Raw genomic sequence first — 25,555 nt, 5'->3', positions numbered from 1 at the left:
TTAAGCTTGTGGGACAGAGTTCATGTGTACTTTATGTCTCCATGCACTAGAATAATAGAATATCAGGGTTGGAAGGGACCTCAGGAGATCATCTAGTCCAACCCCTTGCTCAAAGCAGGACCAATCTCCAGACAGATTTTTGCCCCAAATGGCCCCCTCAAGGATTGAACTCACAACCCTGGGTTGAGCAGGCCAATGCTCAAACCACTGAGCTATCCCTCCCCCTGAAATAATCCCACCAATTCTTCTTGGGAAAACCACCCACCTTAACTAGTACCAGCTCCTAGCTACTGCAAGATGTGATGACCAGTGCGTGGTCAGTCAGAGCTGCTCTTTGCTAGGGTTTCTAGGACGACCATGATGAAGTTAGTGGGGTCCCTACCCTGTCACTACTGTCTCTGACAGTATGTGTTTTTAGAAAGGTTCAGGCGATCAAGGTTGATGCTCACAGATGACAGAATCATAGGGCTCCTTCTAATTACATTTCAGCCCCCATGTTCCCTAGCACTTCCTAAGGGGAGCTGTTCCATTGAGGACTCGGGTGTGAAGAGAGCCCTCATGGCTAGTAGTGCCGGGCAAAATTTTTCATCCAAAACTTTTTTCCAGCAAAAAGTGAAGAATAGGTGACACTGACGCGTTCTGTGAATTCACATCAGTGTCGCCCACTTGTTTCAGTCGAAAAAAATCCTGAACAAAGAGAGTCTGAAAAAATTGGAACATTTTGTTTGACATTTTCAAAATGAAACATTCTGAGTCTGATATTTCAAAACCTCCTTTAATTTTATTTTAAAACCATCAAAAACATGTAAAAATGATCAAAATTGAAATGAAATGTTTTGTTTGACTCAAAACGATTTTCAGTTAGATGCATAAGAACATAGGAGCATAAGAATGGCCATACTAGGTCAAAGCAATGATCCATCTAGCCCAGTATCCTGTCTTCTGACACTGGCCAGTGTCAGGTGCCCCAGAGGGAATGAACAGAACAGGTCATCATCAAGCGATCCATCCCCTGTCGCTCATTCCCAGATTCTGGCAGTCAGAGGCGAGATACATCCACAGCATGGGTTGCATCCCTGATCATCTTTCTTGGCTAATAGCCATTGATGGACCAATCCTCCATGAACTTATCTAGTTTTTTTTTAACCCTGCTATAGTTTTGGCCTTCACAACATCCCCTGGCAATGAGTTCCACAGGTTGATTGTGCGTTCTGTGAAGTATTTCCTTTTGTTTGTTTTAAACCTGCTGCCTATTAATTTCATTGGGTGACCCATAGTTCTTGTGTTATGTGAAGGGGTAAATAACATTTCCTTATTTATTTTCTGTACACTAGTCATGATTTTATAGACCTCTATGATATCTCCCACTTAGCTGTCTCTTTTCCAAGTTGAACTGCCCCAGTCTTATTAATCTCTCCTCATATGGAAGCTGTTCCATACCCCTAATCATTTGTACCTTTTCCAATATATGTTTTTTGAGATGGGACAACCCATATTCAAGGTGTGGGCATATCATAGATTTATATAGCTGCATTGTGATATTTACTGTCTTATTATCTATCCCAGGGGTAGGCAAAATACGGCTTCGGGCTGGGGCAGGGGATTGGGGTGCAGGAGGAGATGCAGGGTCTGGGAGGGAGTTTGGTGCAGGAGGGGCTCCGGACTGGGGCAGGGGATTGGGGTGCAGGAGGGGATGCAGGGTCTGGGAGGGAGTTTGGGTGCCGGAGGGGGTTCTGACCTGGGGCAGGGGGTTGGGGTGCGGGAGGGGGTGTGAGGTGCAGGCTCTGGACGGGAGGCGCTTACCACAGGCAGCTCCCGGCTGGTGGTGCAGCAGGGCTCAGGCAGGCTGCCTGCTTGCCCTGGCCCCACGCTGCTCCCAGAAGCGGCTGGGGCCTGCTGCTGCTGTCACGTCTCTGCACACCCCTTCGGGAGAGATGGGGCAGCGGGTCTCCGTGAGCTGCCTGCGCCCGCAAGCACCACCTCTGCAGATCCCATTGGCCACTCTCAGGATGGTGCTGGGGGCGGGGACAGTGCGCGGCGCCACCTCCCCCCTGCCAGGGGCATGCAGAGACGTGCCAGCAGCAGCCAGGGCCGGCTCCAGGCACCAGCCGAGCAAGCTGGTGCTTGGGGCGGCAGATTCTACGGGGCGGCATTCCGCCCAATCCTAGGGCGGCACGGCCGCTTTTTTTGTTGGTTTGTTTTTTGTTTTGTTCGCCGATCCAGCCGCCCTGTAGGGGCTGGCGGCATGGAGGAGGGGAGCGCCCTGCTGGGAATGGGCTGCGCGCTCCGTCTGCCCCAGCCAGTGCCAGGTCTGTAGCAAGCCCGGCAGGGCAGCCCGCTGTAACGATGCTGTTCTGGTGGGACCCAACTGAGAGTGCCAACTCAGGATAAATTGCTTAAAACAGGGCAGTCACAGCCCAAGGCTGGGGTTTTCCACCTCTAAGGCAAACCAAACCAGCCAGACTAAGAGGACTTCGGTCTCACTCCACTGGCTAACCACAAGTCACACAAGCAATCTCCTTAGACACTCCAGTTTCCCACTATCACCACCAGTGCCGCTCGTTATGGGGACAAATGGTTATGAAAACCAATACCCCAATAAATGAAAAAAGGTTCTCCTGATCCCAAAGGACCAAGCCACAGACCCAGGTCAATATACAAATCAGATCTTACTCACAAATCACGCTGTTGCCAATCCTTAGAATCTAAAATCTAAAGGTTTATTCATAAAGGGAAAAAGATCGAGATGAGAGCTAGAGTTGGTTAAATGGAATCAATTACATACAGTAATGGCAAAGTTCTTGGTTCAGGCTTGTAGCAGTGATGGAATAAACAGCAGGTTCAAATCAAGTCTCTAGAATACATCTCCTGCTGGGATGGGTCATCAGTCCTTTGTTCAGAGCTTCAGTTGTAGCGAAGTCCCTCCAGAGGTAAGAAGCAGGATTGAAGACAAAATGGAGATGAGGCATCAGCCTTATATAGTCTTTTCCAGGTGTAAGAACACCTCTTTGTTCTTACTGTGGAAAATTACAGCAAAATGGAGTATGGAGTCACATGGGCCAGTCCCTGCATACTTTGCTGAGTCACAAGGCGTATTTGCCTTCTCTCAATGGGTCCATTGTATAGCTGATGGTCCTTAATGGGCCATCAAGCAGGCTAGGCAGAGCTAATCTCAGCTTGTCTGGGATGTCTCCCAGAAGTATAGCATAAGTTTGAAATACAGACAGTATAGAGCCAATATTCATAACTTCAACTACAAAATTGATACACACATATAGACAGCATAATCATAACCAGTAAACCATAACCTTGTCTTAGACGCCTCATTTGACCCCCTTTATACAAGATTTGGTGCCACTACAGGACTTTGGTTGCAACAATGATCTATATGGTCCCAGATTATGCCAATAACGTCACACCCGCTTCCTTCCCTCCCCGCCGACCTAACCCCGCTGAAGCCCTGGCCACCCCCCTTCTCTCCCCCCACTCCCTCCCCCTCCCCCCCGCTAGCCGGGGCACGTCTGCAGCGCAGGGAGTCCCCCTGCACCCTGGCTCCGGCCACCCCGCAGGTTTTTTTTTTATTTTTTGCTTTGTCGTTCTGGCCATCCTGATTTTTTTTTGCTTGGGGCGGCAAAAAAGCCAGAGCCGGCCCTGCCCCTCCTGCACCCAAACTCCCTCCCAGACCCCACACTCCCTCTATTAATATAGTAGAAATGTGCGGCCTGTGACGATGTACCAAAATTCATGAGTGGCCCCCCTGCAAAAATTATTGCCCACCCCTAGTCTATCCTTTTCCTGATGTTTCCTAACATGGTTCGCTTTTCTGACTCCTGCCGCTGCACATTAAGCGGCTGTTTTCAGGGAACTATCCACAAGGACTCCAAGCTCTCTCTCTTGAGTGGTAACAGCTAAATTAGCGGCACATTTTTTTTTAAAAATTGGTTTTGGTTTGACCCAAAACATTCCCCCCCACAATTGTTGGAATTGCCAGCAAACAGGCCTCCTCACCAGGGTGCCTGGGTGCTGTTAATGAGCTAAGTCAACACGTGCTCATCTGCAAGCCTTCCATCCCCTTCTGTTGTTTCTTGGCATAGAAACCATAGTTGGGCTACCTGCAAGCTGGGGGGTGCTGTCCAGAGACATTGGTCTCCATATGTTATTCCACAGGCCTTTCCCTCCCGAATACGAGTTGCCTTCCCATCTTTGAGCATCACACCGTTGTTGGTTCCCTCTGCTTCAGTGACCTGACAGTTTCCCTCACTGTGACAGCTTCCTCCGGAGAACTTGCTTAATTTTAATTACCTTTCCCCCACATGCCATGTGCATTTTACTTTGTTGCACTGCTCCCCCCAGAGCAATGGCAGCACCAAAGCCAGAGCCGCTGCCCGGCTGCTGTTGGTGCCAACGGAGCGCTGATAATACGCAGCCACTGCCAGATGTTAATTAAGCAAAATCAAATCAAGCAAATTAAAACACTGGGTTTTTTAACTCCCATCTATGTAGTTAGTCACAGTGCTTATTTCTTAGGGGCAGTTTGACTCAGCAGTTGAAATAAAATAGCGCTGATAGTTACATACCGGCCTGATTTTTTCTCCTCGATGACTGTCACTCAGAAAGGGACAGCGAATCAGAGGGAGGGATGTGATGACAGCTCTCTAGAGATATGTAACAGGATGGTCTCAGGAGGGCAGGGGAACGTTATCCTGGCAGTAATGGGTTATTCTAGTCGCAGGGACAATTCAGGTGTGATATTAGTTAAACCCAGGCTTACATTAGAAAAAATCTTCATCGATGAGATCCTCAACTGGTATCAGAACTGGGAAATGGGCTGTCTAGCCTAGCGGTCAGAGCCAGAATCAGGAACCAGGCCAGGCGTCAGAGCCGGAATCAGGAACCAGGCCAGGCATCAGAGCCAGAATCAGGAACCAGGCCAGGCGTCAGAGCCGGAATCAGAAACCAGGCCAGGCGTCAGAGCCGGAATCAGAAACCAGGCCAGGCATCAGAGCCGGCATCAGGAACCAGGCCAGGCGTCAGAGCCGGCATCAGGAACCAGGCCAGGCGTCAGAGCTGGCATCAGGAACCAGGCCGGGCCTCAGAGCCGGAATCAGGAACCAAGCCAGGCGTCAAATCCGGAATCAGGAACCAAGCCAGGCGTCAAATCCGGAATCAGGAACCAAGCCAGGCGTCAAAGCCGGCATCAGGAACCAAGCCAGGCGTCAGAGCCGGCATCAGGAACCAGGCCAGGCGTCAGAGCCGGCATCAGGAACCAGGCGAGGTGTCAGAGCGGAATCAGGAACCAGGCCAGGCGTCAGAGCCGGAATCAGGAACCAGGCGAGGTGTCAGAGCGGAATCAGGAACCAGGCCAGGCGTCAGAGCCGGCATCAGGAATCAGGCCAGGCGTCAGAGCTGGCATCAGGAACCAGGCCAGGCGTCAGAGCCGGCATCAGGAATCAGGCCAGGCGTCAGAGCCGGCATCAGGAACCAGGCCGGGCGTCAGAGCTGGCAGCCGGCATCAGGAACCAGGCCGGGCGTCAGAGCTGGCATCAGGAACCAGGCCGGGCCTCAGAGCCGGAATCAGGAACCAGGCCAGGCGTCAGAGCCGGCATCAGGAACCAGGCGAGGTGTCAGAGCCGGAATCAGGAACCAGGCCAGGCGTCAGAGCCGGCATCAGGAACCAGGCCAGGCGTCAGAGCCGGAATCAGGAACCAGGCCAGGCGTCAGAGCCGGCATCAGGAACCAGGCCAGGCGTCAGAGCGGAATCAGGAACCAGGCCAGGCGTCAGAGCCGGAATCAGGAACCAGGCCAGCTGTCAGAGCCGGCATCAGGAATCAGGCCAGGCGTCAGAGCTGGCATCAGGAACCAGGCCGGGCCTCAGAGCCGGAATCAGGAACCAGGCCAGGCGTCAAAGCCGGCATCAGGAACCAGGCCAGGCGTCAAAGCCGGAATCAGGAACCAGGCCAGGCGTCAGAGCCGGCATCAGGAACCAGGCCAGGCGTCAGAGCCGGAACCAGGAACCAGGCCAGGCGTCAGAGCCGGAATCAGGAACCAGGCCAGGCGTCAGAGCCGGAATCAGGAACCAGGCCAGGCATCAGAGCCGGAATCAGGAACCAGGCCAGGCATCAGAGCCGGAATCAGGAACCAGGGATCAAGGCATAGGTTAGGTGCAGTACAGCAGCCAGTCAGGAAGTCACCCAATTGTCCAGACAACTTCCTGTGCCTCCTTCTGGCTTAAATAGGATGGCTGGGCCAATCAAAGGGGCCAGTCATCGTCCCCTAGTGGGTGGGGCCTCTGGGTGGAGGCAGAGTTATGCTAGCCTCTCGCTTCCAATAGCGCTGGGTGCTGCTGGAGTGTGAGGGCTGCCAAGGCCCTGGGTTCAAGACTTGTGGGTCCCTAGAGTGGGTGCCAATTGGAAGAGCAGCAATTGAATGCTGCTGCGAAGAGCCAGCACTGGTTTATGCCAGCTGAGGATCTGGCCCCAAGTCTCTAAGGGGAAGAGCCATGAAGAGAGTTGGGACAACTCACACCAGCTAAGGAGCTGCCCCTCCGAATGCGTTATCAGCGAACCAGCTGTGGAGGGTGGCTGGGGAGTCACTGCTATTAGAGATACCGGAGACTGAGTGTTTGCAGCTGGGTGTAGGGGGAATCACTCCGCTCGCTTGGCCCTGCCATGGTTTAGCCGAGATAGGCCGTTATCTGAACTGTCCCCAGGCTCAGGGGGAGGCTTTGTGTTCTGCGCCGATCTCGCTGCAGTTTATCATTTGTGCTCTAGTTTGTCCATTGTTGGATGCTGTTACTTTGTATTGCACCCTTGCGGGCCTAGCCTGCGCAGCGAATGGCCCGGCCCTTTAACGGGGGTGAGCAAACTGGAATCGACAGTTATTCATACAGCACCTCCAGGCCTTACCCAAGTTCCGGCCCCTGGGTGCTAGACACTGCACAGACATGTAGGGCCAAACTTTCCATCCAGCTCAGGGCCAGATTTCCAAGGGCTCAGCACGTGACATGCTGGGCTTTCCCGAGCGGCTGGATCTTGGTGCCTTTTGAAAACCCTGGCCCTAGTTATCCCTGGACCCTGTCCCCAAACGTTTGTAGATTTGCAACCGTTCCAGATGTCTGGCCCTTCTTAAAGACAAGTGGCTTGGGAGGTTTTTCAAGTGCTTTGGACTCAAGCTCTCGCTTCCAGCCTGTGTTGTATCGGGTTGGTTCGGCCCTTCCGTAGGCAGGCAGGGCTGGAGGCACAGGACCCAGTTCAATTTAGCAGCCGGACAGCCAATGTGGGGATGTGCCGGTCCGGCTCAGCCTGGATTTAAAGAGACACAGGGTCGATTTCGGCTCAAAGAGGTAGGTTTTGGTAAAAGCCTCGGGCAAATGGATGCATCCTCCTGGTGGCCAGTCTCCCCACCCCGTAGTCTTCGGTCAGAGCCAGGGAGGCTGGCATGCAGACTCGCCTGGGGAAAGCCTGGATGCAGGGGCCAAGCGGAGGTTGATTAACCCCCCTCACTCCTAGTGCCCAGAGGTGGCACAGCTGCCAGGCGCCACTTGGCCATTCCAGCTCCCCGGTGCCAGCCAAGCTGGGGGTGGGGTTCCCTAGGTGAGATCCCCCTGTAGGCTCTGGCCTACCTGGGGGGCCCTCTGTGGCTGGGGGGCCCAGCCGGGTGCTGCCACGGCAGAGCGCAGAGGCGGCCCCCGGTTCCACCCAGCCTGCAAGCAGCGGCGGCACCAGCATCGTCTCCCTCCCCCCCTCCTCCGCAGGGCCAGCCCCGCCGCACCGCGCTGGGTGTGGCCGAGCCCTGGTGCGGGCCTGCTGGTCCCGGCGCCGCTGCTGGGCATCGCCGGGTGCCCGCTGCTGGCGCTGGCCTGGGGGCCCGCTGTGCTGCATTGCGGGGCGGGCGCCTCCTCCCCCCTCCCTCCCCTGGAGGCAGCGGGACTATCTGGGCCGGGCAGCAGCGCTGTCCTCGGGCAGGAATGTCCCTGCTCGCCCAGATAATGTTATTTATATCGCAGGGCTGGGCGGCTCCGCTCGGCGCTCCCCGCGCTGCCCCAGCCCCGCCGCGCCTCTGCCTCGCCGCTGCCCAGGACTCCGCGCTGCTGCCGCTGCCCTGGACAGGTGAGTCCGCGCCGGCCCTGAGTTGCGAGGGGATGGGGCCGAGGCGCACGGAGGGGAAGGGGTCCGGATCCGGGGCGCACGGAGGGAGAAAGTCTCCGGATCCGGGGCGCAGGGAGGGGAAGGGGTCCGGATCCGGGGCGCACGGAGGGAGAAAGTCTCCGGATCCGGGGCGCACGGAGGGAGAAAGTGTCCGGATCTGAGGCGCACGGAGGGGAAGGGGTCCGGATCCGGGGCGCACGGAGGGGAAGGGGTCCGGATCCGGGGCGCACGGAGGGAGAAAGTCTCCGGATCCGGGGCGCACGGAGGGAGAAAGTGTCCGGATCTGAGGCGCACGGAGGGGAAGGGGTCCGGATCCGGGGCGCACGGAGGGAGAAAGTGTCCGGATCCGGGCCGCAGGGGCGAAGGGGTCCGGATCCGGGCCGCAGGGAGGGGAAGGGGTCTGGATTCGGGGCGCACGGAGGGAGAAAGTGTCCGGATGCGGGGAAAGGGAAGGGACGGGGTCCGGATCCGGGGCGCACGGAGGGGAAAGGGTCCGGATCCAGGGCGCACGAGAGGAAGGGGTCCGGATCCAGGGCGCACGCACGCAGGGGGGCGGGATGCAAGGGAGGAGGCTGCAGGGGCGCAGAGAGGGACGGAGCCGGGGCGCACAGACAGGGGATAGACTCCCCCCTCCCCACACACACACCCCTCTCCGGACACCGGCCCAGCCCTCTGCGCTTGCGGGGCTGCTGCGCCGCATGGAGTCCGGGCGCTGCGTGGAATGATGCGCCCTGGAGAAGCCTATTTATAGCGTGGACTTGGAGACAGTTTCCTGGCAAGCCTCTGGAAGGTGTGCGGCGGGGGGGGGGGGGGGGTGTTTCAATCCCTCCATGCCCCTCCCGGCTGGTCCCCCAGCCCTGCCGCAGGGACTCCTGTGGGGAGCTGGATGAGGGTCCCTTTCTCCTTACCCTACTGGGGCGCAATTCCCGGTGTGTCTCTGTGTGCCGGGGTCAGGGATTCTCTCCCAGCACAGCCCCAAGTGGCAGCGGTGTCTCTGGAAAGATCTGGTACAGAAAGAGCAAAGTTCGGGTCTGTGTGTCGGTGGGATTTAGTATTTAGATCGCAAGTCCTTCGAGGCAGCGACTGTCCAGTTGGTCCTGTGTTTGTTCAGCACTACAGCAACGGGGCCAAGCCAAGTCCATGACCAGGGCTCCTGGGCCCTACCACAGTGCAAAGAATAAACGAGGAGAGGAAAAGTGGGTGAGGGCAGGCGTCCGGATGCCAGGGTGATGGCCAGCCTTGTGAACAGCCAACGGGTCCAGATCCCCTGTCGGTAGTTGCAGCGTAAGGACAAGCTGGATAAAAGGGGCGGGTTGGGGGGATTATGGAGCCTTTCCTCTGGGGGTCTCTGGCTTGAATCCAGCCTGTGTTTGTTGTCAAGGAGCCGCTGCCATCGTCTGATGTGACATGAGCGGGTCTGGGTTCAGGTGCCTACAGCCCAAGCCAACCCTCCACTGCTGGCACCTCTAGCAGGAGTCAGCATGCAGCATGCAGGATGGTTCGTTATGGCGTGTATCCTGGCGCTTGCTCCCAACTTTCGTGAGTCTCAAGTGATGGGAGCTTCTGCCTTTCCCCGGGGAAAGCCAGTGACTGAGAAGAAGCTTCCTCTTGGCCTTAGAAGTGGCACTTCCCCCAGGGCTGTGGCACGGCGGGGGCCGTTTGGTGGACCCCATGATGGCAGTATTGTTGTCTGGTGCTCTCAGTCCATCCAGCTCCTTGCACTTTGAAAATGAGCGAAACTGCCTGTGTTGCGTGTGCAGTGTCTGGTCAGAACCCTGGGCAGAGAAATCTGCCTTCACCCAGCTGAGACTGGCTTCCCCACTAGCCTTGGCCCATCCTTCCTGTACATTAGCCCACCGTTTAGTCCTCCCACCAGCCTGAATTCTCTTCTGCAGGGCCCCATTCGATTCACATCGCTGGGGTTTTGTCTCTCAAGCTGTGTACGCTGTAGGATGACCAGATAGCAAGTGTGAAAAATCGGGACAGGAAGTGGGGGGTAATAGGTACCTCTATAAGAAGAAGCCCCAAAAAATCAGGACTGTCCCTATAAAATCAGGACATCTGGTCACCTTAGTACGCTGCCAGTGTGGGGCCTGAAACTGACAGGAGCCAGAAGGGGCTGGCTGGCTGCCCCCGTCATTTCAAATGTAGCAGCACCTCAGATTGCACCTTCCTGCATGTGCAGGTGTGAGCCAGAGAGCCCCCCCCTGCCCTCCAGTCTGTTCATCGAATGCAGCCGGGTAGCGTGACGGAGCATCTACAGACCCAGAGTCAGGAATGCAAAAGTTCTGCTTCCTGAAGCAATGCTAACTCGGCCCACATTGCACACAGCCATCACATCTCGGTCCTTGAGCACCTCCGATCCCAGCCCCAGCATTGGCTTCCTTTCCGCGGTTAATGTCTAGAAATACGACATGCAAACCCTCCGGCGGAAGGCTTGATGTCACAGCTTGGCTTCGGACAGCCGTCCTGACATTGAGTTTAATGGGGGTTGTCCTCCTGACGCATTTTCGTCGCTAAGTGTATGATCCAAGCGAGTGGTCAGCTCTGTCACTCTTCTGGATGTTGTCAAAATGTGCCGATGCAGTTCCCTGGACCTGCCCTGCGCATCGTCTGTGCCCGAGAGGGCTGCCAAGGTTCAGAGCTCGAAAAGAAAATATCTGACATTGTGTCCTCCCTGAGTTAAGGCTTCAGAATGTCTGGGCAGCGCTGGCGGGGGGAGGTCCGCTCCGTGTGCGGTGGTTTTGTAGACTTTGCGAGAAAGGCCGGGTGACCCCGTAGTTAGGGGCACTCAGCTTGGACATGGGACCACCTGGATCCAGCTTTCTGCTTCTCTGCCAACTCCCGGTGTGAGGTCAGCTTGTCCCTCTGTCCCCGGCACGGAGGTGGGTGAAGAGAAGCACACACAGATTGGGAGCTGCTCAGACACTATGGGGATGGGGACCGTGTCACTTTTGGAGACAGTGAGCGTTTCGAGGCAAAGGCCCTCTTGTGTTCTGTGTGTGCGGTGCCTTGTCCAATGGGGACCTGGGCTGCGGCTGGGGCACCTAGGCGCTACCAGCACACGGTGAGAGAGAAAGAGAGCCGGGGGGCCTAGCGCCCCAGCTGTGGTGTTGTGCTGTTACTAGCTGTTTACCCGCTGGTCCTTCAGCAAAGTGTCCCAGACTGGCCTGGCTTCACCCTACTACAGTTCTGGCTGCGTTCTTTGGTTACGCTCTTTGCATGATCTGAAAGTCTGGACGGCCGTAACCTGTCCATACTGCCCCGCCCCTCTCAGCTAGTACCCTTGCCTAGGGCAGGCAGTGTTGCCTAGTGGATATAGCATGGGGGATGGGGTTCAGGGGACCTGGGTTCTAGTCCCAGTTCTGTCACTGCCCTGCGGGGTGGCCTTGAGCAAGTCATTTCATCTCCCTTTGCCTCAGTTTCCCCATCTGTAAAAGAGGCAGAATGCTCCTTTGTGGAACACTTTGAGATCCCCTGACAGCAAGCGCAATGTAAGAGCGAGCTAGTATTATTGTTTACCCTATCCCAGCTTCTGGGCCTCCCAGGGTCCCATCCGCATTGACCCTGCCACTAAACCTTTCGAAGAAGCACCCAGCCCACGGCCTCAGCAGGTGGCCTGTTGCTGCCGTATTACTGAAAGCAAAACACTAGGAAGCCTCCAATTTGCACACGAAGGCTACGTCTACACTCCCAGCACCATGCCCAAGCAGTGCCGCCCCCAGCTACACTCACATTTTTAGCAGCGTGGTAGCCCGGTGCCTCTCCACTGCCAGGGTGTTTCCCCACCGCAGTGAAAGGCTCCGGCACTGGGGTGGGAGGGAGCAAACAAAGGCTCCGTCAGCTCCGTATTGTTGGAGCCTTTCCCCACTGCCACCCCTTGCCGGAGCCTTTCCCTGCAACGTGTGCTCTACACACCACCATGGGCGTAGCCATAGCGTTAGCTGAGAGGTGACCCAGTATTTCTATTACTCTTGTCTCAGCGTCTCCTCTTGTGTTCTACACCTCGCCATCCCACCTTGCAGTGTAATGTCAGCTCTTTGGGTGCAGGGTCTGTCTGTTTCTGGGTGGCCCAGCGGTGGCCGTGAGTCAGATCTACCTGCCGGCTCTTTAATTACAAGGCCGGATACCTGAGCTTCCTTCCAATCCTGACTGGAGCCTTTGGGTGCTGCGGTGAGAGGAACAAAGTTACTTCTCTGACCCCAGATGCCCAACCAACCAGCAACCTGGTTCCTAGCCCCAGTCAGATGCGGGAGAGGAAGGTGGTGGTAGGGGCTCTTCTGAGCTCTGCCCACAAAAGGGGCCCCACTCCCATGAGTCAAGACAGGGTCGTGTTGCTGCTGGGCTCCCTCTCTCTGAAGCTGGGATGATCCCGGGCTCCCTGACTGGCAAAAAAACCCCACTGCTGGCGCGTCCCGAAGGCCATGCACGTTCGGCACCCAGGAGCCGCGGCGCGCAGTGAGCCGTGCAGAGCTGCAGCCCCTCCCCTTCCTTTGTGACAGGCGCCGTGCTATGGTTGACAGTGACGACCACGAAGAACGGGGCAGTTCACACCTCTGCGAGCGATGGCCCCAGGCTCTCTGCGGACTCCAGGCTGGTTACGCCCAGACACCTTTCTGAGAGATTTGTTTTCACAACCATAACGGCTAAAGACTGACTTTGTTTTTAAATGAAACAGAGATTCTGGAAATTGAGACAGCAGCTGCTGGCGGGTGCTGCCACAGCATGGAGGGGCATCTGGGCTGTTCCAGTGCTGACTTCCCCTCTCCTCCGGGCCTAACTTCCCCAGAGCTTCCCTGGTTCTTAAAGAAGTCAGCGAAGCTGCAGAAAGTAGAAGGATGGCATCAGATGCATTGACCCTCAAATTCTTAGAGGCTTTAGAAGTTAGATGCTAAAGTGAACATGCAGAGTTTTGCCCAAACAGACCTGCCTTTTCCCTTGCTACAGATGGTTTATCTCCCCGCGTAGCACCTCTCCAGCATGTTAATCTTCAAAGGGATTTCCAAACACTCCCTGATCCTGGGGCGGCCCTGAGCGAATGGTGGGGGATTAGCTTCTTGATTCCTATAATGTTGTTTTCACGGGGCAGCCTCTCACGTCAGCAGTTGACACCCGTTAATTAAAAGGAGACTCCCCTCCCCCAGACCCAGCACTGTGAGAGATGGAGGGGACACAAGAGTGACAGGGTACGTTTCCTGCACCCGGTGGGGTGGTCTGAAATTCACAGCGATCAGACACAGCGTGAGCTCTGTGTTTTTGAGCGCCCTTTAGTAAATTGGGTGATGAGGAAATTTGGTTTTCCTGTATAACAATCTGTGATTAGCCTGATGAAAGTCACCCAAGTGGCTCAGTGACCAGGTGGGCACGGACGCTTGCTGTACCTAACGGAGGGGCGCTCTTCCATTGTTGTTCTCAGAAGCAGGCGTCTCAGCTTATGTCCAGACTTGAAAGCGCTCTGACATTTTCTGAGCCGGGGTCTGTCTCGACGGTTGCAGTGAGTCTGATCTGCCCATAAGTGCCGGCTCTCTGGTTACTAGGCCGGATACCTTGCTGTTCAGCCAGCCCGGCCGAGTGTCGATTACCATGGAGAATTCCTCCCCTTACACCTCATGCGCCGCGTTAAGACACATACCCAACGCGCTGGCAATGCTCCGAACGGAAGAGCAGTCACATGTCATACTCTGCCTCCCCCTCCCACCCTCAGACACCATCTCTCAGACCCTGCCTTGATTTCCCACCGTCCGCGCTTCACTTCTGTGTTGAAAACAGGCCCGGATTCTCCCGTTGCTCTGGTGCTCTGAAGCGTTGTGCCGTTCCCCAAAGTTTAAAGTGTTTCTTTAGCGTGATCTCAGGCACCAGCATGATTTCTGGTTCTTGTTGTTCTATCCTGTTACTTTGGGCAGGCTGGTCTATCTAGCGTAGGTGTTTATATGGCCCCCATTGCTGGAGTATCTGTGTTAATGGATTTAGCCTGGTGTCACGGAGTCACAGGGTCTGGTCTATGCCCCAGCCAGTCACCAGTCCCCTGGGAGTGACCCTTTAGTGTACCAGGCCCCACACAGCTCTGCAGGGGCAGGCCCGCGGCCTCCACCCCTCCAACTCTGGGCCGTCAGCACCAGCAATCCCTGACTCTCTCCGGGGCACCGAATCCAGCTCTCTGCAGGAGGTGTGTACTATGTCCCTTCAGGCACAAAGCTCCCCTGAGTATGTATTGACAGAGACACCCGCAGCCTTTGCATAACAAGGCAACCCTTGAGTCATAGCTATTAGCCCTTCCCCCAAACCAGTACCCTGGCGAGCCAGGACCTCATCTCTGGCTCCTTCTCTTGTCCCTTTGTCCACACAGGAGAGTCCCCAGGGGCAGCCCCTCTCCCCATCACCTGACTCCTTTCCCCCTTGTTTTCCAGTTCCCACATCCCACCTGCCCCGGGTTTCAGTGGATTGCACAGGCCTTGGGGCGTCTCTTTGTCAGGTTCTTGATTTGTCTTCTTTAATGGGCCAGACAGGGAGGTGACACCCGCCCGCCTTCGCCTCTTGTTCTGCCTGAGAGCAGATCTCATCCTTTCCCCCCACACTGGGTAGCCATGCAAGGTGTAGGAGGAAACTGAGGCAAGCATCAGCATCATTCAAACGCTACAAACAACTCCCTCTGGGTCACACCTCACAACACCTGGGGAGGGGAGGTGTACCCACACAGGCCCTGAAGGGGTTAATAGGGGCCTGAGAGGCCTGTTAAGTCCAGGCTTCACTGAGGGTGGGGCCCAGCTGGGGAGGAGCTGGGTGGTGATAAAGCCGGGAAGTTTGCAGCAGAGGTGGGAGAGGGTCCAGAGGGGCAGCGAGGAGTCTGAGGGAGCAGATCTTAGCTGCCAGCCCCCCGGGCTGAAGCCCAGAGTAGAGAAAGGGCCTGCATTCCCCTCCCAGCCACTGAGGAAGGTGGGGTGAAGCCCCTGAGATAAGGGGTGTGAGGACCACAGAGCCCAGAGATGGAGGGAAGACCTGCTGCAAGACCCCAGGACTATCGCTGGGTTGAACTCTTTGTTACCCCGGAAGGTGTGGACTAAAGTGTGACCAGACCGGAGGGCCGAGTGGCAGGAAGAGAGACCACTGCAGTGATGGAGTGACTGTGGGCAGGGGGACCATCCAGGGATACCCCTGCTGTGCCACCTCTGGCTATGGGAATGTGCTCGTGCAGTGAGTAGACCCCTTGACCGGATTTCACATAGATTGTAAGCGCCTTGGAGCAGGGCCCATCTTGTTTGTCCAGCACCTGGCACAATGGGGTCCTGGCTCAGGCCTGGGCTCCTAAGTGCTGTGGTAATACAAATAATGGTAATACAGATGGGAAACTGAGGCACGGAGAGGCTAAGTGGCCTGGCCAAGGTTACACAGGAACTTTGTGGCAGAGTAGGGACTTGAACTGAGGTCTCAAGTCCTGGGCTAGTGCCTGAACCACTGCCTTGGAAAAGGCAAGTCTAAGAGTGGGCTACAGTGCTGCCAGCTCGTATGGGGTTTTTTCCATGACTCTCACAATATTTGGTATTGTTGTAAAGCGCCAGCTGCTGGAGTCAGGTGAGAATCTTTCCTCCTTTGAAAACAGTAAGTCTAGCCCACGTGGTTGCAGAGAAAAGCTTGAAAAGCTAGCCCCTTTGAGGCTCTGAAACTTAAAAGGCAAAGAAAGGGAACCTCGTGGGTTGTTTGGGGGAGAAAATCAGATGATTTTAAAGAGGATTGTATTTGGGGGGGAGCCTGCTTGCTGATCCCTAACCGGTGAGGCTTGGCAAGGCAGGGGAGGTCTGTGGCAGGGGGACACTTCTCCGAAGGGAGCAGAGATTATACTCTGGTTTATGTCACTGAGCTCTATTTTTAGCCTGTGGCGTGTCAGCGTGTGCATACATCCTGTGGATTAATTGACATGGCAGGCTCACTGCAGCCAGTCCCTGCTCTCAGGATGTGCCCAGTGTTGGCTAGTCGGCCGGGCCAGGACACCTTTGGGCGTTGACTTCTGGGGAAACGTGAGGTGTCTGGAAAAGGGTTGTTTCTTTATTTGCTCCCCCCCCCAGCACCCTCCCAAAGAAGAAAGCTAGATCCCACAGACTCTGCCGTCCCGTGCTTCTGGGCTGGGCTGCTGTCTGGGCAGAGGCCTGTGGATTGTGGGAATGGGCTGGCAGCCGGATCGAGTCCCCTTGGGCACAGTGAGAGCTGGACAGCCGGAAGCCTGGTTGGTTCCTAGAGCGCTAGGACAGTCAGTGCGTGGTGGGAGAGGGACGGCCGCGGCTGCCCTCTTGGAGGAGCCGCTGATGCTACTTACATCGGCGGAGACGCGTCCCAGTGGTTGAACGCTGCAGCGGTCCCTTGCTCCCCTTATCCGTAGGCGGGACGCTGAGCCTGGGGACCCGGAGACGGGCTCTGCCGGTTACAACAGGGCTCTTCTCTGCTGAGGATCGTGCAACTTCCAGCAGCACTGAACGGGGGTAGTGCTTTGCCACTCGCCTTTCCCGGCGCAGCGATTCTCTGCCCCCACCCGGGGTGCCGGGCCGCGGCGGCTGGAGAAGGAGCGGCACCGCCCATCAGCTCACACTCACTCTTATCGCTTGTTCCTGCCGGCCCTCGGGCCGACCTTGAGGCTGTCGCGTGGAAGCGCAGTTGGGCCCGTGCCGACGGGATGCATGTGTCCGCGTGCTGGCGGTGAAGATCACCATGCCTGGCGCTCCCTCACCACTGCCACCCCTGGGGGCCAGCGTCACTGGGCAGGGCAGCGGGACAGAGATTAACAAGCATTTTCCATCCTTGGGATGGGCTGTGCCATGGGGACCGTCGCTCCCCATGCGGCAGGCGGGGAGTGCAGCCGGGAGTGCCCGGAACAAGTCCCATGTCTCTGACCCAGCTGTGAGAGCGCGACTCTTTCTCCTGGTTACACCGTTGCCAAGGGGTACCCCTTCTCTGGCGCTGCCAGCGGGCAGCTGGGCGCACTGCAGGGAGCACGCCCTGTGGAGGGGGATAGCAGGTGAAATCCAGCCCGGTCATTATGGGGAGAGCAGCGGCTGGGATCTCCAGCCCTTTACCAGCAGGTCCGTCCCACCACTCTGGAGAGCACAGCCCCTGTCCCCATCGCCCCCCTCCCTCCCCTGGACAGTGTGTGCCAGCCTGCGGGGAGGGGGGCGTGGGAAGAGCTGTGAGAAGTTGCCCACCTTTTGTCCCTGCTCCTGCAGAGGCCAGCGCGAGCCAGGCACATGTGCAGGGCTTCAGGCCTGAGCGCCTGGCCCCGCTCCGCTCCGCCATGACCCTGGCCCACAGCCCCAGCCCCACATGCTCACACCCAGGGCAGCCTGTGGCCGGGGGGGGGGGCAATACCCTGTGAGAGCCAGAACCCAGCAGTAGCTAGCACATGTGTGGGCCTATCCCCTACCCTGGACACCCCCCCAATACCCTCCTGCACCCCATGTTCTGGCACGATCCTGGTTACATGTGTGTGAGACTCTCGTGTGTGTCTGTGTGTGTCTGTGTGTGTGAGATACTTGCGTGTGTGTGTGAGAGAGAGACACTTGTGTGTGTATGACTCTCATGTATGTGTGTGTGCGTCTGGGTGTGTGAGAGATTATCTCGTGTGTGTGTGTGTGTGTGTGTGTGTGTGTGTGTGAGAGAGAGAGAGAGAGAGAGACGTGTGTGTGTGTGACACTTGTGTGTTACTCATGTATGTGTGTGTGACACTCGCGCGTGTGTGTGTGTGAGAGAGACACTCGCTTGTGTGTGTGTGAGAGAGACACTCATGTGAGGCTCATGTGTGTGAGAGAAAGACACGTGTGTGTGAGATAGTTGTGTGTGCATGAGACTTTTGTGTGTTTGTGCGTGTGTGTGAGAGAGACACGTGTCTGTGTGTGTGTGTGTGTGTGTCTCATCCATTCCCAGTGGGAGCTGGTTTCCCCTGGGGCCTGCCTGCTACATGACCTCTCATTGTTTCCGATCTCAGCTCTGCATTCCCCGATTTCCGCCCCCCTCTGTTCCAGGCCTGGCTGACTCAGTGTGGATCAGACCCAGACCAAGCCCGTGGGAGGGTCTGCAATGCGTGTGTGTGTGTGTGTGTGTGTGTGTGTTTCCTTTCCTATAACTTCCTTGAGTGTGGAAAGCTGGAGCCCAGCCAGGTGACTGCGCTGGGCAGGCCGGGGCGTCGGGCAAAGTGCTGGCACTGTGGGCCCCCAGACTTGCTTTGTAGAGAGCAGCGGGCGGCAGCTCCTGCCCTGGAACGTCTCTGGCCTCCGCGGGGCGGAGGGAGCAGGACAGTGGCAGCAGAAAGCTGTCATCGGCTTCCCTGCGCCTGCCCTTGCCCTGCTCGGAGCACTGCCGCATCTCTGCGGCACTTGGGCCTCCGGCCGCTCGGAGCGTGCTACTGGGGGAGGTGGGCAGAGCCGTGGCTGTGGGGAAAATGACTTTTCTGGGCCTGTTAAGTTACCCTTCGTTTCTCCTCCCTGTCACAGCGTCTCTGCTGGCTCAGGCTTGTGTTGAGGCCAGGGCATTGAATGAGGCTGCCAACTCCCAAAATAAGACACCCAGCTGCTGTGGAGCCAAGAGACACTTACGGTTCCCCAGCCGTAGGCCGAGCGCAGACAAAACCAGGCTGAGTGTGTCTCATAACCATGTGGGACTGGGCTGGGGGCTAATTCCAGACACTGCTCACTGGCCACCGTGGAGGCCCATTGGCTTTCAATGGGGTCGGGACGCCTACGTTCCCTGGGTGTTTCTATCAGTTATACCCACAGTCCTGATTGGCACCAGAGCCTCATTGTGCTGGGCATTGTGCCACCACACCTGTGGGATCTCAGGGCGGCTCGCACTCTTTCAAGCCACCCAACGTACAATGCCACGGCTGGGGGAGGAGACACTGTCTGTGGAGACAAATGCTCCCTTTTTTGCTAGCTGGTTTGTTTTGCAATTTCATACATTCCAAGGTCAGAAGGGACCATTGTGATAATCTGGCCCAGGGGTGGGCAAACTTTTTGGCCCGAGGGCCACATCGGGGAATAGAAATTGTATAGTGGGCCATGAATGCTCACAACATTGGGGTTAGGGTGCGGGAGGGGGTGAGGGCTCTGGGGTGGGGCTGGGGATAAGGAGTTTGGGGTGTAGTAGGGTGCTCTGGGCTGGGACCAAGAGGTTTGGAGGGCGGGAGAGGGATCAGGGCTGGGGCAGGGGTGCGGGAAGGGGTGCAGGTTCTGGCTGAGGGTGCGGGCTCTGGGGTGGGGATGGGAATGAGGAGTTTGAGGTGCAGGAGGGTGCTCCGGGCTGGGATTGAGGGGTTTGGAGAACAGGAGGGGGGTCAGGGCTGAGGCAGGGGGTTGAGGCATGGGGAGAGGCTCAGGGGTACAGATTCCGAGTGGCGCTTACCTCAAGCGTGGTGCAGCCCCAACCCAGCGCCACGGCCGGAGCAGGGCTGAGCCGCGTGGTGCAACCCACGGGCCTGCTTAAAATGGCCCGTGGGCCGTAGTTTGCCCACTCCTGATCTAGTCTAGTGTAACACAGGCCAGAGACCTGCCCCCAAATAATCCCTAGAGCAGTTTGTAGAAAAACATCCAGGCTTGATTTAAATATAGCCAGCGATAGAGAATCTACCACAACACTTGGTAAGTTGTTCCAATGGTTAATTACCTTCACTGTTAAACATGTCCACCTTATTTCCAGTCTGAATTTGTTTAACTTCAGCTTCCAGCCACTGGATCCTGTTAGACCTTCTCTGCTAGATTATCAAATATTTCTTTCCCATGCGGGTACTTGTAGCCTGTGATCATGTCAGCCCTTAACTTTCTCTTTGTTAAGCTAATCGATGGAGCTCTTTGAGTCTATTGCTGTGTGACGATGTGGCTCTGGCAGGACCGAACTGAGAGTGCCAATTCAGGACAAATTGCTAAAACAGGGCAGTTACAGCCCAAGGCTGGGGTTTTGCCACCTCTAAGGCAAACCAAACCAGCCAGACTAAGAGGACTTCGGTCTCACCCCACTGGCTAACCACAAGTCACACAAGCAATTCCCTTAGACACTCCAGTTTCCCACTATCACCACCAGTGCCACTCGTTATGGGGACAAATGGTTATGAAAACCAATATCCCAATAAAAGATCCCATAGGACCAAGCCCCAGACCCAGGTCAATATACAAGTTAGATCTTACCCACAAATCACACTGTTGCCAATCCTTTAGAATCTAAAATTTAAAGGTTTATTCATAAAAGGAAAAAGATATAGATGAGAGCTAGAATTGGTTAAATGGAATCAATTACATACAGTAATGGCAAAGTTCTTGATTCAGGCTTGCAGCAGAGATAGAATAAACTGCAGGTTCAAATCAAGTCTCTGGAATACATCCCCAGCTGGGATGGGTCCTCAGTCCTTGGTATAGAGCTTCTGATTGTAGCGAAGTCCCTCCAGAGGTAAGAAGCAGGATTGAAGACAAAATGGAGATGAGGCATCAGCCTTATATAGTCTTTTCCAGGTGTAAGAACACCTCTTTGTTCTTACTGTGGAAAATTACAGCAAAATGGAGTCTGGAGTCACATGGGCTAGTCCCTGCATACTTTGCTTAGTTACAAGGCGTATCTGCCTTCTCTCAATGGGTTCATTGTATAGCTGATGGTCCTTAATGGGCCATCAAGCAGGCTAGGCAGAGCTAACACCAACTTCTCTGGGATGTCACCTAGAAGCAGAGCATAAGTTTGAAATACAGATAGTATAGAGCCAATATTCATAACTTCAACTACAAAATTGATACACACATATAGACAGCATAATTATAACCAGCAAACCATAACCTTGTCTTAGACACCTCATTTGACCCCCTTTATACAAGATTTGGTGCCACTACAGGACCTTGGTTGCAACAATGATCTATATGGTCCCCAATTATATCAATAACGTCACATGCTGTAAGGCAGATTTTCTCTCTAATCCGTTAATCATTCTCACGGCTCTTCTCTGACCTCTCTCCAATTTATCAACATCCTTCTGGAATTGCAGACACCAGAAGTGGACTCAGGATTCCAGCAGTGGTCGCACCAGTGCCACATCCAAAGGTACAATAACCTCTCTACTCCTACTCAAGAGTCCAATTTATGCATCCAGAGATCACATTAGCCCCTTTGGCTACAGCATCACAGGAGCTCATGTTCAGCTGATTCTCCACCATGACCCCTAAACCTGAAGAAGAGCGCTGTATGGCTCAAAAGCTTTTCTCTCACCAAAAGAAGTTGGTCCTATAAAAGATAATATTACCTCATCCGCCTTGTCTCATGTTAATTTTACCATTTTAGTTTTTTCATCAAAATGTTACGCGGTACCAAGTCAAATGCCTTACCGAAGTCTAAGTATATTACATCAGTACTATTACCTTTATCAACCAAACTTGTAATCTCATCGAAAAAAGATATCACGTTAGTTTGGCAGGTTCTGTCTTCCATACAGCCACGTTGACTGGCATTATTACATTACTGCCCTTTAATTCTCTATTAATCAAGTCCCATATCAGCCGCTCCGTTATCTTCCCCAGAATTGATGTCAGGCTGGAAGACCTATAATTACCTGGATCGTGCTATTTATCCTTTTTAAACATTAGCAGAACATTCGCTTTCTTCCAGACTTTTCGAACCTCCCCAGCATTCCAAGGCTTATTGAAAATCAACACTTACAGCTCCTCAGCCGGCTCTTTTACAACTCTTGGGTGCAAGTTCTCTGGACCTGCTGATTTTAAAACGGTTAACTTTTGTAGCCACTGTTTAACATCCTCCTGAGATACTAGTGGAATGGGAAAAAATGTCCTCCTCATCAGGTGATGTTTTCCCCCCAAATACAAATATTTATTGAACACTTCTGCCTTTTCTGCATTATTATTTATGAGTCTACCATTTCCATCTAGTAATGGACCGATACCATTATTAGGATTATTTTTGTTCCTATTACCTTAAAAAAATTCCTTTTTATTGTCCTTAACTCTGATGGCCATAAATTTCTAAACATAACATAAGAACAGCCGTACTGAGTCAGACCAATGGTCCATCTAGCCCAGTATCCTGTCTTCTGACAGTGGCCAGTGCCAGATGCGTCATAAGGAATGAACAGAACAGGGCAATTTATCCAGCAATCTGTTCCTTGTCATCCAGTCCCAGCCTCTGGCAGTCAGAAGTTTAAAGACACCCAGAGCCTGGGGTTGTGTCCCTGACCATCTTGGCTAATAGCCATTGACTGACCTATCCTCCATGAACTGATCTCATTCTTTTTTGAACTCAGTTGTAGTTTTGGCCTTCATGACATCCTCTGGGTGCTGGGGGAATGGGGCTTGGGGGTCTGGGTACAGCTAGTTGGGGGTGAGTGGGGTGGGGGTCTGGATGTGGGGGCTTAGGGTGCTGCAAGGGGGTGGGGCTCATAAGGGTGGGGGTTGAGTGCAGGAAGCTCAGTGGGGAGTGGTCTGGGTGCAGAGGTGGGGGTCTGGAGGCAGGGGGTATGATTACAGGGGGGCTCCAGATGCAGGGGTTGAGGTTCAGTGGGGTGGGGTTCGGGTATGGAGGGCTGTGGGGGGGGGATCTGGGTGTACAGAGTGAGGTTGGGTGGAGGGGTCCGGGTATGGGATGTCCGGATGCACAGAGGTTGGGTGGATGGGGGAGCAGCTCCTCGTACAGTGACCCTTCTCCCCGCGGCTGAGGAGCGATAGGGGCTGGAAGGAGGGGAGGCTGATGAGCTTCCTGCAGCTGGGGCAGGATTCTGGGGGTGGGTCTGACACAGCCCCAGCCACTCCTTGCAGGGGAAGAGGAAGCCCTGTCCTCTCCTGCCTCCAGCTCAGCCAAGAGTAGCATCTGATCCCGGCGCAGGGTAGGAGCCACCGGTTGGGGTGTCCTCAGCCCTGCGGTGATTTACCTCTCCGCCGACTGCTCCGGGTGCCTGAAACGATGTACCTGTGCTGCTAGGGAGGGGTGCATGACCGCTCTTACAGCATCCCTTTGCTTTCCGGTAAGAAAGTCATTTTTCTGCAGGGAAGCAAATATATCTGCGGGGGAGATGAATTCTGCGCACACGCAGTGGCGCAAAATTCCCCGAGGAGTAAAGACTTCGTGTAGTCACAGCCAAAGGATTCACGAGACGGTAAAGAGGGGAGCTGTCTGACAGCAGAAGGTTCGAGCAGACCAAGTCTGCATGAGAGCCAATGGCTGGCAGCTAGACAATTTCCAACTGGAGGCAAGGCTCATATGTTAACAGGCAGGGGAATTAGCTGACCCCGGGATGGAGCAGATTCGCCATCATCTGGCAGCTCTGCTGTGCCAGCAGTTCTGGCCTCAGTGCAGGGATCCCTGGCCCGGGCTATTCAGGAGGTCAGACAGGATGATCAGAATGGTCCCGTCTGGCCTTAAAGTGTCTAAACTTCTACCGTGTTGTGGCAGGCAGCCACGCTGTAACTAGTGCCCCGAACTCGTTTATAGTTAGCAGGCAGACGGGGCGGGCGGGAGACTGTTACAACGCTGGGTCTGCCCTTCTGAGACGCCTCCTTTGCCCAGCTTTGACGTTCTGCGTGGGGCACGGTGGGATCTCAGTCAGTGGCAGCCCCTGACCGCGTTAATTTCGGCAGCAGCTTTTCTGCGAGTTGTGGTATGCTTGGAAAAATAGTCAGGGAAGCCGCCAGTCTTGCTTGCTGCGGTTCTGGGATGATCGGCCCCCAAAGCAGCTTCTGTCTGCGGTGAGCCCCTGGCACGCCCGTGTCGCCAGGCGAGGAAGTGTACAAACCTGGGAATGTGCGTTTCATCTGGGGCCCGTCTCCTTTGCTGGAGGAAAGAGATGGAGGTGCTGCCGCTGTTAAAATGGCTGCTGGTTGGCAAGGTTGGGTTTAAAATCTCGCGTAACGAGAAATCAAGCAGCACTGGATGCTCAAAGTCGCTCAGTTCCTTGGGTCTGCCTCCGGTTAGACTAAACGGTCCCTTCTTGGTATTCAGAACAAATCCGCCTCTCGGAGTCACCGCATCTTACCAGCAGCGAATGGATCAGTGGGATTTTCTCCATCTAGCACTGTACAGGAGCGGCGGAAGTTCCCTGAAAGGGGTGGGGGGGGACACCAGCATCCGAACCGTGGCCCCGCTTCCCCGCGCTGCCCCTTCTCCCCAAGGCCCTGCCCTCACACTGCCTCTTCTTCCCCCAAGGCCCCGCCCCCTGCTCACTCCTCTCCGCCCCCCCCCCCATCGTTTGCCCTTGCCCTGTAAAAAGTGGGAGGACATAGCCATGGCCCCCTGCTCCCCCTCCCGTTCCCACGCCCCTGGCACTCTATAGACCCACAGGGCATGGAGCACCTGTGTGAGTGAGCGTGTGGGAGCTCCTTTGCACTGCTGAGGCCTATAAGCAGGGTGGCTGCAGGCTGGCTGCGGTTCCTACCCAGCCTGTGCTTCAGGGATGGCAGATGGAGCTCTTAAAACAAAAGCAAATGAGCCTCTCGGATTCAGTGTGGCCAGTTGCTCGGGCTGGCGTCACATTATAATATAGCGACTCTGTTGTAGTGCAAGGCAGAAACGCTCTAAACATCCGTGGGAAGCAGTAGGATACAAATACTCGGAAAGCCTGGCGAGACGTTTCCAAAAGCAGCATGCCCTGGATTACATTGTTGGACAAAGCCCCTTGCTACGAGGGCCAATCTTAGCGCATATCCACTGAAAACGAGAGCAGGTGGGAAACCTTCCGACAGAAAACGCGGCTTGGACAAAACTGCAATGCTTGGTGAGAACAGACCGATTTCATCGACGCCCTCACAGGAGAGCTTCAAAACCTTGTGTTCCAGCTTTAGCGTTTCGCCTCTTCTGTTATTTTAAACTAGTTGGGAAGCTCTGTGGGGCTGCAGCGCCTAGCACAATGGGGCCATGATTGTGGCTCCGAGATGCGACATGAATACAAATAACAATACATGATCATTATATTGTCTTATAAAATCAAAATGGTTAGACTGGCATAGTAGAAACCACAGTGTAATAGGATATAATCTAAAAGTCTCAGTGCAAAAGACATGCGTCGATAAGGCCGTGAATGAAAAATTTCAGAATGTTTCATTTTGCAAAAATTCCAAGAATTTGCCTTTTTTGTCTCGATCTGAGGCTGAAGCCGGTGTTTGAAATCTTGGGCCGTCCCGCGAGGTGCCAAGCCCATTTTCCAGCTGTTTGGAACGCTGCGAGCGCTTTGCTTTCCCAGACCTGCGGGAGTGGGTTCCGAACCAGCGCACACGGAAAACGCAGGACTTTGTCGAGCGACTGCAAAATGCGCCCGCCTGGTTCCCCTCTCCAGTTGCTTTCCCGAGGACGGGTCGTGCTTCCGCTGCCTCCTGAGCTGCAGGGCTCCCGCGGGCCGCTGAACAAAACTCAGGCAGGGTCGGGGGTTGCACCATTGGACTTGCTAATCAGTTGTC

General features: G+C 55.1%; 2 protein-coding genes across 9 annotated transcripts in view; one reads left to right on the top strand and one right to left on the bottom strand.

The window, feature by feature from the left end:
- Positions 1 to 2,685: 2,685 nt before the first annotated feature.
- Positions 2,686 to 18,174, bottom strand: LOC103306339 (uncharacterized). Of its 3 annotated transcripts, XR_010600354.1 has the most exons (3): positions 7,771 to 18,174; positions 4,578 to 7,301; positions 2,686 to 3,017 (listed from the first exon to the last, which is right to left on the bottom strand). XR_010600354.1 is itself a non-coding variant. In XM_042852683.2 (2 exons), the coding sequence occupies exons 1-2, from the start codon at positions 8,845 to 8,847 to the stop codon at positions 7,251 to 7,253; spliced, it is 1,128 nt and encodes a 375-aa protein (XP_042708617.2). In that variant the 5' UTR covers positions 8,848 to 18,174; the 3' UTR covers positions 2,686 to 7,250. The 3 variants fall into 3 exon arrangements, 1 of the variants encoding a protein (XP_042708617.2); XR_010600355.1 differs by having other exon boundaries at positions 2,686 to 7,301; positions 8,794 to 18,174; XM_042852683.2 differs by having other exon boundaries at positions 2,686 to 7,301.
- Positions 7,969 to 25,555, top strand: part of SPTB (spectrin beta, erythrocytic) — a 111,441-nt gene continuing 93,854 nt past the window's right edge. For all 6 annotated transcript variants that reach the window (XM_042852596.2, XM_005294979.5, XM_005294976.5 and 3 more), the window contains exon 1: positions 7,969 to 8,108. The gene's annotated coding sequence lies outside the window, so the exon portion shown is untranslated. The remainder of the gene's footprint in view (positions 8,109 to 25,555) is intronic.

Source organism: Chrysemys picta, chromosome 4, assembly GCF_011386835.1.
Source record: "Chrysemys picta bellii isolate R12L10 chromosome 4, ASM1138683v2, whole genome shotgun sequence".
Lineage (NCBI taxonomy): Eukaryota > Metazoa > Chordata > Testudines > Emydidae > Chrysemys > Chrysemys picta.
Note: the sequence above shows the minus strand (reverse complement) of the source record. Positions and strands in the feature narration are given on the sequence as shown.